The sequence below is a fragment of the Mirounga angustirostris genome, unplaced genomic scaffold, assembly GCF_029215605.1.
Source record: "Mirounga angustirostris isolate CCGP_5_RB_7025 unplaced genomic scaffold, mMirAng1.0.hap1 SCAF_6, whole genome shotgun sequence".
Lineage (NCBI taxonomy): Eukaryota > Metazoa > Chordata > Mammalia > Carnivora > Phocidae > Mirounga > Mirounga angustirostris.
Window position 1 is genome coordinate 54956205 of NW_026991714.1, and position 12935 is coordinate 54969139.

A 12935-nucleotide genomic window follows, 5' to 3' on the forward strand; every position below is an offset into this window, starting at 1 on the left:
TCTGTGAAGTGAATGTTCAAATCATTTTGTTGGACTATTTGTCTTATTATTAGTTATAAGGGTCTTTTGTTTGTTCCTTTTTTTTTCTCTAAGATTTTATTTATTCATTCATGAGAACAAAGAGAAAGGCAGAGCAGGCCCAAGGCGAGACTCAATCCCAGGACTTTGGGGATCACAACCTGAGCCGAAGGCAGACGCTTAACCGACTAAGCCACCCAAGCACCCCTGTTTGTACTTCTTTTAAAAAATGTATTCCAGGGACGCCTGGGTGGGTCAGTTAAGTGTCTGCCTTCGGCCCAGGTGATGATACCAGGGTCCTGGGATCGAGCCCCGCATGGGGCTCCTTGCTCAGCAGGGAGTCTTGCTTCTCCCTCAGCCTGCTGCTCCCCCTGCTTGTGCTCTCTCTCTCTCTGACAAATAAATAAATAAAATCTTTAAAAATAAATAAATTCTTTCTTAAAAAAAAAATATATATATATATTCTGGTACATGTTCTGGTCAGATTAGTAGTATTTTTTGTGTACATATTTTTTCATTGCCTCAGAGATGTTTTTAAAACTCCAACTGACAGAATTTTTTTTCTAATTCATGCCTTTTGTGAATTATCCAAGACCATCTTTGTTGACCCAAGTTTAAAGATTTTTTCCTCCACTTTCTTCCACATGTTTAGTTTTAGCCTGTATGTATATAAAAATACCATAAAGACCATTCAGTAGTTAAAAGGAAAACGACTGGTGGAGATGGTGGTGATGGTTGTGGTGTGTATGCCCGTCACAGTAGGGCGATTAGGGAAGGCCTCTAAAGTGGTAACACCTGAGCAAAGAATTCGATTAGAAGAAGGATCTCTGGAAAATATTCCTCTAGTTAGAGGAAACAGCAAATAAAATGTTTTATTTGTGGCAATAAAGCTTGTGTGGCAAGAACAAAGAGAAAACTAGATAAAATGAGGAGAGTAGACAGAGACCTTAAAGACCACTGGAAGGACCTGAATAGGACAAGACTGATCTACTATAGGAGAATTTAGGATGGAGGTGGCAGGTAAGCGGAGGAAGAGTGGGAAATAAGACCTATTAGGAACCTACTGTGATAGTTGAAGTGAAATATAACGGGTGGTAGGCAATTACTCGGTATAGGAATATATTCCGAAGGTAGGGGTGACATAATTTGCCGAGAGATTAGGGTGGATGTATGATAAAAAAAGAGGGAAGAGTTATGAGTGACTTCTAGGTTTTACCCTGAGCAAATGGGTAAATGATAATGCCATTACATAAGACGGGAAGACAAGGGAAGCAGCAGGGCCACGTGTGTCACATGTATATGGGGGGGGGATATTGTTATGGTTTGGACATATCTATCAGAAATCCAAGTGGAGATGCTTATGATCACTAAATACATGACTTTTGAAGCTAGGGTAGAACTTTAAGGGCTAAAGATAATATATATTTAAGTACCATAAGCACATTTATGAGATCTTCCAGGAACAGGATACAGTCAGAAAAAGGAATGAGAACACAACCCTTAACCCTCCAACACCCAGGGGCACCTGGGTGGCTTAGTCAGTTAAGTGTCTGACTCTTGATTTCGGCTCAGGTCATGATCTCAGGGTTGTGGGATCAAGTCCCGTGTTGGGCTCCACATTCAGTGGGGAGTCTGCTCGGGATTCTCTTGTTCCCTCTCTCTCTGCCCCTCCCCCTTCCTGTGTGTGTGTGTGTGTGTGCGCGCGCGCGCTCCCCCCCCCCATAAAGGCCCACAAAAAACACAAATTGAAGAAAGAGAACACAATAAGTGTGATGTCTTAAAAGTAAAAAAAATAAGTCTTTTAGGAAGGATGGAAAGATTAGCTATGTCAACTGCTACTGAAATTAAGTAAAATGAAGACAATAGAACTGAATTTGGCAAGATGGAAACCATTACTGATCTTCATAATAATAGTTTCAAAGGCATAGTGGTGATGTTTGTGTAACATAAAGGGTTAATGAGAGAGAAAGTGAAGACAGTAAGTGCAAATAGCTCACTAAAACAATTTTGCCATGAAGGAGAACAGAGAAATAGGGTGGAAACTATAGGGGGATGGAGGGTAGTGAGAGTTAAAGAAGGGTCGATTTTTAAAAAAGTTTAAGATGGGAGATAATATTACCGATAAGTGATAGAAGATGGGAGCAAGGGAACAGTAAGAAGGGTTGCCCTTAGCAGCAAGGATAGGAAGAAGTCAGAATAAGGGCACTGAAATGGGAAAAACAGTTGCTTCTCATTTTCTTAGTGAAATTAGGAGCATGCCTATCAACTGAGAAGAGGAGCAGAAAAAAGAGAAAGATATGCAAAGAACTAACAAGGTAATATCCCTAGTTGTTTCATAAAAGTTATAAGAAACATATAGAAATCTTTCCATTAAAGAAATAAAATCAAGTAATACATACAGACCACAAAGAAGCATTTAAGATTTACCTGCTGTGCAAGCAATTTTGGAGGTGGTGGCAGGTGTGAAGATGGTCCACGTTCCTATAATAAAGATAAGGACTATTACAAAATAACCAGATAAAAGATATCTACTGGAAATATTTCTGAACATAAATTTTTTTCAGTGGCACTACAAGATTGCAAACAGTAAACCATCTTCATCCTTTTCTCTTTTTTAATAAAGTGGCACTACAAGATTGCAAACAGTAAACCATCTTCATCCTTTCCTCTTTTTTAATAAAAGCTCACTACATAACATTATATTCTATAAAATCACTCTGCCATTTTAATAAGATTAGAATCTCAAATGGACTTTGCAAAAAGTAGAATTTTAGTGTATAAATTCTGAAATTCTACCACAGGTAATTTGGCAGTGGAGAAGTACGCCTTTAATTTTGAAATTTTATTTGCATAAGCCCTATTCTTTTTCTGCATTTTTTCCTAATGGCAAACTAAATGTATGACATTTACCTAAAGAAATGAAACATCTAAAACTTATTGGAATCAAATACAATACATACTTGCTACACTTAACAACACTATTCACTTGCTAATACAATGTCACACACACACACACAAAAATCAAGACATTAAGATATGGTATATGATATTCCTCTATTCTTTCATGGGAAAGGATTATCACTCCCCATGTTAAGCCAGTAAATTTAAGTCACATGAAACATGAATTTTATTAAAAAAAAAAAACAAACAAACTTGGGCACCTGGGTGGCTCAGTCGTTAAGCATCTGCCTTCAGCTCAGGTCATGAACCCAGGGTCCTGGGATCGAGTCCCACACTGGGCTCCCTGCTCGGCAGGAAGCCTGCTTCTCCCTCTCCCACTCCCCCTGCTTGTGTTCCTGCTCTCGCTATCTCTGTCAAATAAAAATCTTTAAAAAATAAATAAATAAAATAAAAATAAAAAAACTTGAAAAATCCTTTTTCAGAGTTCACAAATTTATTCTCCAATGACTAACCAATGCCGTAAGAGTAAAATTCAAACTTCCTTGTATATCATACATTTAACAACTGGTTGTTATGCAGCTCTCTTAACTCCTCTCCTATATCAAACTACTGGAGACCTCTAGAATGTGCCATGCTTTCTTGTGCTTCTCTACTCTGAACATGTTCCCACTGCTTGAAATTTCTCTCTTCCCTTGTTTACTGGCTAATTCCCACTTCAAGTACCAAGTCTTTTGCAAAACCTTTTCCAGAGAATGCTCTAAGAACTCATTATGTGCGCTCTGTCACACCATTTATCACACTGTCTCACAAATGATATTTGATGTCTTTTCATTTTACAGAGACTGTTAGCTACCTACCTTTTATCTCCTTGAAGGAACCAGTTCCTCCATCTGTTTTGTATGAATTCAACAAATACATGCTGAGTACACTATGAGTCAAGTGGACTCTCTGGATGACAGCCCTTTTTAATTCCCAGCTTGCAATGCAGTTTCTTGGAAGTAGGATCAAGTGTATCTGTTTACCTACATTATTTCCTTTAACAATGTTCTTCAAAATGACTCACACTTAATAGATTTCTCTACTCCTTATGTATGATTTCCCTACTCAGCGTACTAATTCACATATGAATACTGACTAGAATTTACAAAGAACTCAGTAAACCATAAAGCACTTAGCAATGTTTGGAAAAAGTTTAAACCTCCACTTTAATAGGACCAAACAGTTACAAGCAGAAAAAAGGTGAATGCTCAGCGGGGGGTCTGCTTCTCCCTCTGACCCTCTTCCCTCTCGTGCTCTCTGTCTCTCATTCTCTCTCAAAAAAAAAAAAAAAAAAAAGGTGAAACTTTAGTTTCTACTTATTAATTTTAGCTACTGTATCGACAGCTCCTGTTAATAATGCAATAAAATTATGGTTTAGATGTACAACTATTCAAGACAAAAGATACAGTTTCCTTTTCCTAATTCTTCTTTCAATTTTATGATTACAAGATTAATTCAACCAAAGTACAGGTAATGACAGTGATCTCCTTAAGTCCAACAAACCTGATTAAATGGAGGTCCCTTCCCATAGGGACCTTTTGATACTGATGGCTGGGCAGGTATCTGAGAAGTTGACTTCGTGTTGCAAGCTTCATCTGCTTCTTTTCGGTTTTCAGTGTTTTCAGAAGCTTTTGAACCTTGATCCTCACTAAGCAATCAAAATCCAGGTGAAATAAGAAAGTAAAGTGGACAGACTACACCATAAGTAAAAGCATTTTGTCTATAAAGATTATTTCTATATGGTTTTAGTGGGCGGGAATATATCAAGGAATGAGATGGTCTTGTGACCTAGTGGTGCTTTCATTCATTCATTCATTCATTCATTCAGTAAATATATGCCATATGTCTATAATGTGTTAGGACCTAGGTTTGGCTAAGTTACCATCACAAGGTATAAAGTGCAGTAGAGTAGTTGTCAAATATGGACACTCACACTTGACATACAACTTCACAAAGGAATATATCCCAACCATTTTGATTGACCCCCACCCAAAAAGTCTCATCTAAATGCAACCAGTAATATTATAATTAATACCTGTATTCTAATTTATTCTGACTTAATGAAAAAACAGAAGTCAAACTATAGTATTTTTTAAAATCACAAGTGCCAGGCATCTCATAACTGATCACGAAACAGCAGTAAACTACAATGCCATGGCTAGAAAACTCTACCAATTCTACCAAAACTTCTAGCAACTAATTGCATGTGCATGTAAGCTCCTTGTATTTTAAGAGCCCAATTTTTATGGTATATAACCCATATATTCCTGACTCTGATGTCCCTGTATTAGAGATGAAAAGCTCCCATTTTTCAAACTTTAATGCTGCTTGCTGAAGTTTAAAAAAGCAGCTATAGTAATTCAAGTAATTTTTCTCCAATTTTGTAAATATTAATCAGTTCAAGCAAGTAACAAGTCCCTGATACTGTCTTTCAAAATATCACCAATTAGGGGCACCTGGGTGGCTCAGTCATTAAGTGTCTGCCTTCAGCACAGGTCATGATCCCAGGGTCCTGGAATTGAGCCCTGCATCGGGCTCCCTGCTCAGCGGGAAGCCTGCTTCTCCCTCTCCCGCTCCCCCTGCTTGTGTTCCCTCTCTCGCTGTGTCTCTCTCCGATAAAGAAGATCTTTAAAAAAAAAATATCACCAATTAGATGGCCAGGATCTAAACATCTTTTTTAAAATATGTATTTTCTTTAGAAGCATCAAACTTTAATTCCTTGACTAGCTGTACTTTAAAATTTGCCTTATTAATCAACTTCCCACTCAGTAAGTTCTTGGGAGTAGAATGTAGAAATTCTATAAAAAAAGGAACAAATGACTATTAATGAAACCTCTCTGCATAAATGGATAATGTTATATCAATGAATTCATAGTATTACTTGTGGAAGTTGTTCCAATAGCTTACCTGCTGTTTTCTTTAGGACTACTACTTCCTTGCTCATCATCATCACTGAAATTCAGCTGTTCTGTATAATCTACTTCCATCTGAGCACCTAGTAAATTAAGGAAAATTCAGACTGACTGTTTAAAAACATCTAAAAACTAAAAACAATTAATTTTGCCTCTTACCTGCCCAACCTTCATCAGCTTCAGCATCTAGGTTATCAAATTTATCAAGCTCCTTTAGTTCTGAAGCACTAAGGATGGAGGGGCGTTCAGGCTCAGAGGCCCATGAAGGAGGTGGACCCCTTCCTCGAAGGCTTCTAATGAACAAGAGGTTATGAGGGGAAAAGATACAAAGTTTTAATGATTCGAAATTACATAAATATTAAAAGATTGGAATTTAGTTCATTTCAATGATGTACAAAATATTTTGCACCTGACATGTATGAAGAAATTCTAATGTTAATACATAAGTTCAGGACAATATATAATTCTGTTACAAGTATTTAGTATCAGAAAATGGGTTTAATTGCCAAAAATTTAAAATAAAATAAGTATGTTAAAGAATAATATGGCTAAGACTAATACTAATATCAAAATGAAGAATGTTAAGAAAAATCATTGAGGAGAATGCTCGAGTCTCACATTAAGCAAAAAAAAAGAAAAGAAAATGGGGAGTCATTAATCATTAACATCATGGAAGGAAGAAGGGATAAACAACTGTCATGCCATGATTTTCAATTTTCAGAATCTTACGTCAATTTAAAGTTTTAGAAGAATAAAGTATTGTTCTATCTTATCAAAGTCAATTATTTGTTCATGGCAACTGTACTTTGAGGTCAAAATAATGAATCAATCATTACAATCCATTCAACCTCCAGAAAATCTTAATGAGCATATGTGCCTTCGTGCCTTGGCAACTTTTATCATTTAATAGTCTTACTTGTTTGTTTCAGATAAAGAAGGTGGAAACCTCATGGGACCATGAAGAGGAGGATAAGCCATCCTCGGATACTGCTGAAACATCTGAATGAAGAAAACAAAATTGATAAATTTTGCAACCAAGTTATATATATATATATATATATATATAAAAGATCACCCTAACTAAACCTGAGGTAATTTATAGAAAGAAAGATTATAATAAACCATTCTATGAATAATTAGTTGTATCAGCTGGTATAAATCATCATTCACCCTCAATAACAAGCCATCTGTTAAGACTAATGCGTCTAGCAAGACTTTACAAATACGGATAACAACTAGGACACATCCTAGGAAGAACTTCTGCTATCCCCTTAACAAAACCACATGATTATGTACCAACATGAAAAACCTAAAAAGACAACATGCATGCACCCCAGAGACCTGCAAAGCCCTAAGTTCAAATACCTGAAAGGAAATAATGTGACACTTCATCATAATGCAGATTAATTGAAGGCAGATTTGTTGGTAAAAAGAAATTCAGTTTATTTTAAAGATTTTAGTTTATTTATTTGACAGAGAGTGAGAAAGCAAGACAGGGAACACAAACGGGGAGTGGGAGAAGCAGGCTTCCCGCTGAGCAGGGAGCCAGATGCAGGGCTCAATCCCAGGACCCTGGGATCATGACCTGAGCCGAAGGCAGACGCCTAACGACTGAACCACCCAGGTGCCCCAAGAAATTCAGTTTAGATAAAAGTATGGTCCATAATCCAGGGGAGTGAGGAAGATAGTGGGCATGGGAGATTTCCCAGGGGTTGGAAATAGGTGGATTCTGATTCAAGCTAATATACAGATCATTATCATAAACTGAGGTACAAGGATGTTGCTCTCTATGGGAACTCGGATTTGAGAAGTGAAGTTTAGGAGAAGTTAAAGATAGGGTATGAAGACAACGCCGCCGAGAGAAGGGAACAGATGTCAAAAGATGTGCTTATAGCTATTTGCTTATAACCAGGTCAAAATACAAGAAGGAAAAAAGAAAAGAAAAGAAAGAAAAAGAAGGAAAGAGGGAGAAAAAAGAAAGGAGAGAGGGTGGGAGTGAGTGAGAAAGGAAGGAAGGCAGGCCAAGAAAGAAAGACTGTATTACCTTAAACACTTAATTTATATCCTGAAATAGATCAACTTTTCTTTAAAAACAACAACAACAACAACAAACCTGTTAGGTAAAGAAATTACTCTGTACTTGAAGAAAGGCTATGTTTATATGATCATTCCATCTAAAGATGCATTTCTAAGTAGGGTCAGAGCAAGTTAATTTTAAGTTAAGCAGTAGCTGAAGTTCAGATGGAGAAGGTTTTAGCCTGGCGAATGCTGAGAATTTTTGGTTTCATCATCCTGTACTGAAAGTTAGCAAAAACACAGTTGGAGGCAAATGTTCATAGGTAAAGTTTCATTAGATCCCTCTTCTGCTGATTAGTCAGGCATAGAGATTAATTTGATATATTAAATGCTTAAAATTTAGGAATTTGCCACAAAAATAATTGTAGAAACAATCTTTAAATTCTCAATATATACTGATGGTTTTAAAAACATTTCTGTTTTTGTTAGTTAGTGGAACTATAAAATGATTGATGAAACTGGGAAAAAGCCTGCTTGGTCTCCCCTTTTAAAACTTTCCCTTCTACCATCCCAACCTCCAGGCCTGAAAATTCAGGGGTCTTTGGAAGAACAATTTGGAAACTATTAGGAGACAAGTAGTTCGGTGTAAATAATTTACAGGTTAGCATATAAGACTGATTTTTATCATGCTCCCAAATTAAAAAAAAATATATATATATATATTTTTAAAAGATTTTATTTATTTGAGAGAGAGAGAATGAGAGACAGAGAGCATGAGAGGGAGGAGGGTCAGAGGGAGAAGCAGACTCCCCGCTGAGCAGGGAGCCCGATGCGGGACTCGATCCCGGAACTCCAGGATCGTGACCTGAGCCGAAGGCAGTCGCTTAACCAACTGAGCCACCCAGGCGCCCCCCAAAATATATATATTTTTTAATCATTTATTTCCCTCCTCTCCCCTAGAATAATTAAATAATACAAAGAAATAGAAAATATGAAAAAATATGGATATTTAGAGCCTGAATACTTAGGAATTAAGTCATAATAAAAACAAATATAAGAGGGGCGCCTGGGTGGCTCAGTCGGTAAGCGTCTACCTTCGGCTCAGGTCATGATCCCAGGGTTCTGGGATCAAGCCCCACATCGGGCTCCCTGCTTGGCGGGAAGCCTGCTTCTCCCTCTCCCACTCCCCCTGCTTGTGTTCCCTCTCTCGCTGTGTCTGTCAAATAAATAAATAAAATCTTAAAAAAAAAAAAAAAAAAAAAATATATATATATATATATATATATAAGAACCAGACCCTCACTCTGAGATTAATGGTCTCCTGAAAAATGTTAATTTATTTACTTGGGCACATGTAGTTTACCATATCATTTCACAGGAGGCTGAGAGCAAACAAACGTTTGAGGGCACCAAATTTACCTATTAATTTATATAAATATATGGGTCACAAATATATATTAAATAAAACTACAAAAATAGAATCAGCAAACTCCAGACTATGAAATACTCCACAGGATAACAAATAAATAACAAGCTCCCCCCCCCCCCCAAAAAGAGAGAGCGAGAGAGATGGAGGGAAAGAAGTAACCAAAGGCAACAGGATTCCTAAAAAAATATCAATCTCAAAGAATAGATGTTATCTGGATCCTAATCATGAGATAACCAGAGAAATCAGGATACTGACTTGATGTTTTTAAAAACTCTTTTTAGGGGCGCCTGGGTGGCACAGTCCGTTGCACGTCTGACTCTTGGTTTCGCTCAGGTTGTGATCTCAGGGTCATGAGATCGAGCCCATGTCAGGCTCTGCACTCAGGGCAGAGTCTGCTTAAGACCCCCTCCTCCTCTCTCTGTCCAACCCATAAATAAATAAATCTTTAAAAAAAAGTGTTTTTTTAGATAAAAAACCAAAACTTTCCTTTTAGGTATGATAATGCCATGGTGGATTTTTCTCCTAGTTTTATGTTTTAAAATACAACCTAAAATATATATGGATGAAATGATGTATCTAGGATGTTGCTTCAGTAATTGGAGGTGGTGGGAAATAGCTGAACCAAGACTGACCCCAAGTTGATAACTACTGAAGATGGGTGGTAGATATGGAAGAAGGGGGGGGGTGGTTCACTGTACTATTTTTCTGCTTTTGCATATGTTCAAAATATTCCATAATGAGAAATTGAAAAGAATGTAAAAGGTATGTTTACCAATAAAAACTTTAGAGCTAAAGCACATATTAACTTTTTTTGTGCCATGAACAACCCCCCTTGGCAGTCTGGTCAATCCTATGAAATCTCTTCTCATAGAAATGTTTTAAATCCATAATCTAGGGGCGCCTGGGTGGCTCAGTTGTTAAGCGTCTGCCTTCGGCTCAGGTCATGATCACAGGGTCCTGGGATCGAGCCCCGCATCGGGCTCCCTGCTCCGCGGGAAGCCTGCTTCTCCCTCTCCCACTCCCCCTGCTTGTGTTCCCTCTCTCACTGTGTCTCTCTCTGTCAAATAAATAAATAAAATCTTTAAAAAAAAAAAAATCACTTAAAATCCATAATCTAAAACAGAGTACTACAAAAGAAAACAATTATGCTAAAATTTTGTTAACACAATATTTAAAAAACAAATTTATGATATGGTGATGTATGTGCTTTCATTAAATAACAAGTGGGGCTACCCATGGGTCTAATAACTACTTTGAAGTATTACTGAGTATATTTTGCCATATCCACAATATGATAGGAAATGAAAATAAATATGATCCCTATTAATGATAAAAACTAGGGTACTCCTGATACTTCTGTGATTTCCTGCATCCATAATCAAGGAAAATGCTAATTTTTAGTTAGATGTTAATGCAAATAAAGACCTAAACTTTTCCCCATTCTAATTCTCTCCATGGAACCCAGAGCAAAAACCTCTTATTTAACAACTTGCCTCTTTAACAATACTTACATAAGGAGGCATCATAGCTCTGTACTGGGAAGCAAGAGCTGGCTGCTGTCCATTCAGTTTAGCCTGTGGAGGACCACAAGCTATCCTCTTTTCCACCACTTTAAGGATATCATTTTGTTCTGATGTTCCAGCTGTGCTTTCATCCTGGCCAGAGAGCTTTTCATCTTGGTCAGATGTCAAAGGTGATCCAGCAGACTTACCACCATCTCTCCAACAAGCAACATCTGGTATGGAGAGAGATAAGAAATTCAATTAAAACAAAGAAACAGGGCGCCTGGGTGGCTCAGTTGGTTAAGCGACTGCCTTCGGCTCAGGTCATGGTCCCGGAGTCCTGGGATCGAGTCCCACATCGGGCTCCCGGCTCAGCGGGGAGCCTGCTTCTCCCTCTGACCCTCTCCCCTCTCATGCTGTTTCTCTCTCTCTCTCTCTCAAATAAATAAATAAATAAATAAAATCTTTAAAAAAAAAACAAAAAAAAAACAAAGAAACAGCACCACAGAATTCAGAATTGAAATTAAAAAGGGGGAGGGGCATAAGAAAAAAGCTGAAAATGGAATACAGTGAAATCAAACTAGGCACATTTCAAAAATCAATAGAGTAACAAAACACAGTGAAGGAGTAGTGAAAATCTAATCTATGTCCTACTGCTTTCAAAGTGTTTAGGCTATCAAGAACAGTGGCTTCCAAAGCAGAGATGTACCACAGAGGGTACCACCAAAAGCAAAGACTGGGGTTGGGGAAGAAAGTATTAGAACTCTATCGAGGGGTGGCTCAATCATTAAGCGTCTGCTTTTGGCTCAGGTCGTGATCCCAGGGTCCTGGGACTGAGCCCTGCGTCGGGCTCCCTGCTCCGCGGGAAGCCTGCTTCTCCCTCTCCCACTCCCCCTGCTTGTGTTCCCTCTTTTGTTGTCTCTCTGTGTCAAATAAACAAAAAATAAAATCTTAAAAAAAAGAAAGAACTTTTCTATTGAGCTTTACCATTATTTGATATAGAGATTACAGTCACTGTTATACCTGGAGATGTCCTGAGGGAAGAGGGTTGGGAGTCCTGTGGTGACAGTAATGCCCTCATCTGTTTTCAGGCTATTATGGCTAGTTACATGTGCCCAAGGGGGCAAATTTAGTGACTATATTATCTGGTAAAACTACACTCAGTAAAATAGGTAAATGATTTTACAAGGATATCTCTTTGGAAGGTAGCCTCTAAGATGACCCAAAATGGGTATCTATCTCCTGGTATTCACACCCTGTACCAGGATTGGTTTGTGTCACCTACAGAATAAAGCAGCAGTGATGCTGTGTCTCCTATGGGGTTAAGTTATAAAAGACTGAGCTTCCATCCTGAGTGGGAGTAGTCCTGTCACTCTTTATCTGGGGAAGCAATCTTGTGAGCAGCCCACACATAAAAGAGCTACCACGAGTGAGCTTGGAACAGTAGCCCCATCAAGTCAGCATTAGATGACATACTGCAAGGTTGCTGAGAGAGTTCCTGTGCCACAACTCCTAGCTAAGCAGCTCAAAGATTCCTGACCCTTGGATACTGTGTGAAATCATTAAGTCTAGTTCAGCTGTTGTTTTAAGCTGCCAAATTTGTTATGCAGGAACAGATAACTGGTGAAAATCAACTGAACAAGAAAATAATAGAGGGGTGCCTGGCTGGTTCAGTGGGTACAGCATGGAACTCCTGATCTCAGGGTTTTAAGTTCAAGCCCCATGTTGAGTGTAGAAATTACTTAAAATTAAAAATAAAAAAACTTAAAAAAATAAAGAAAATACAGCTGACAATCTATTTCTAATATAAATACATCAACTACGTAACAATTAAAAATAAAAATAACAAAAGATGATTTGCCCAGACCAGACAAGAAATGAGCCATAAGAAGTATGAAATGTATTAGGTTATCAGAAATACAGATTTGTAACCATCACCGAAAAGAGAAATCTCCCATGTATACAGGATCCTTTCAGATATTTGGTAATGACAATAGGAAACTAATATAATTAATAAATAAGACACTTAATCTCAAGGATTTTATATTTCTATTTTTAGCTTTTCCTTTATGTCCATAATACAAGTATTTCTTACTATCCAAATTTATTTGGTTCTTT

At 37.7% G+C, this 12935-nt stretch overlaps 1 protein-coding gene across 14 annotated transcripts in view; it reads right to left on the minus strand.

The window, feature by feature from the left end:
* The window catches only part of PRRC2C (proline rich coiled-coil 2C), a 90471-nt gene that overhangs the window by 54076 nt on the left and 23460 nt on the right, over positions 1-12935 (minus strand). For all 14 annotated transcript variants that reach the window (XM_054508061.2, XM_054508058.2, XM_054508060.2 and 11 more), the window contains 6 exons: positions 10827-11050; positions 6787-6869; positions 6030-6163; positions 5866-5953; positions 4462-4606; positions 2446-2499 (listed from right to left, as the gene is read on the minus strand). In XM_054508061.2, coding sequence (XP_054364036.1) covers positions 2446-2499; positions 4462-4606; positions 5866-5953; positions 6030-6163; positions 6787-6869; positions 10827-11050 — 728 coding nt within the window. The remainder of the gene's footprint in view (positions 1-2445; positions 2500-4461; positions 4607-5865; positions 5954-6029; positions 6164-6786; positions 6870-10826; positions 11051-12935) is intronic.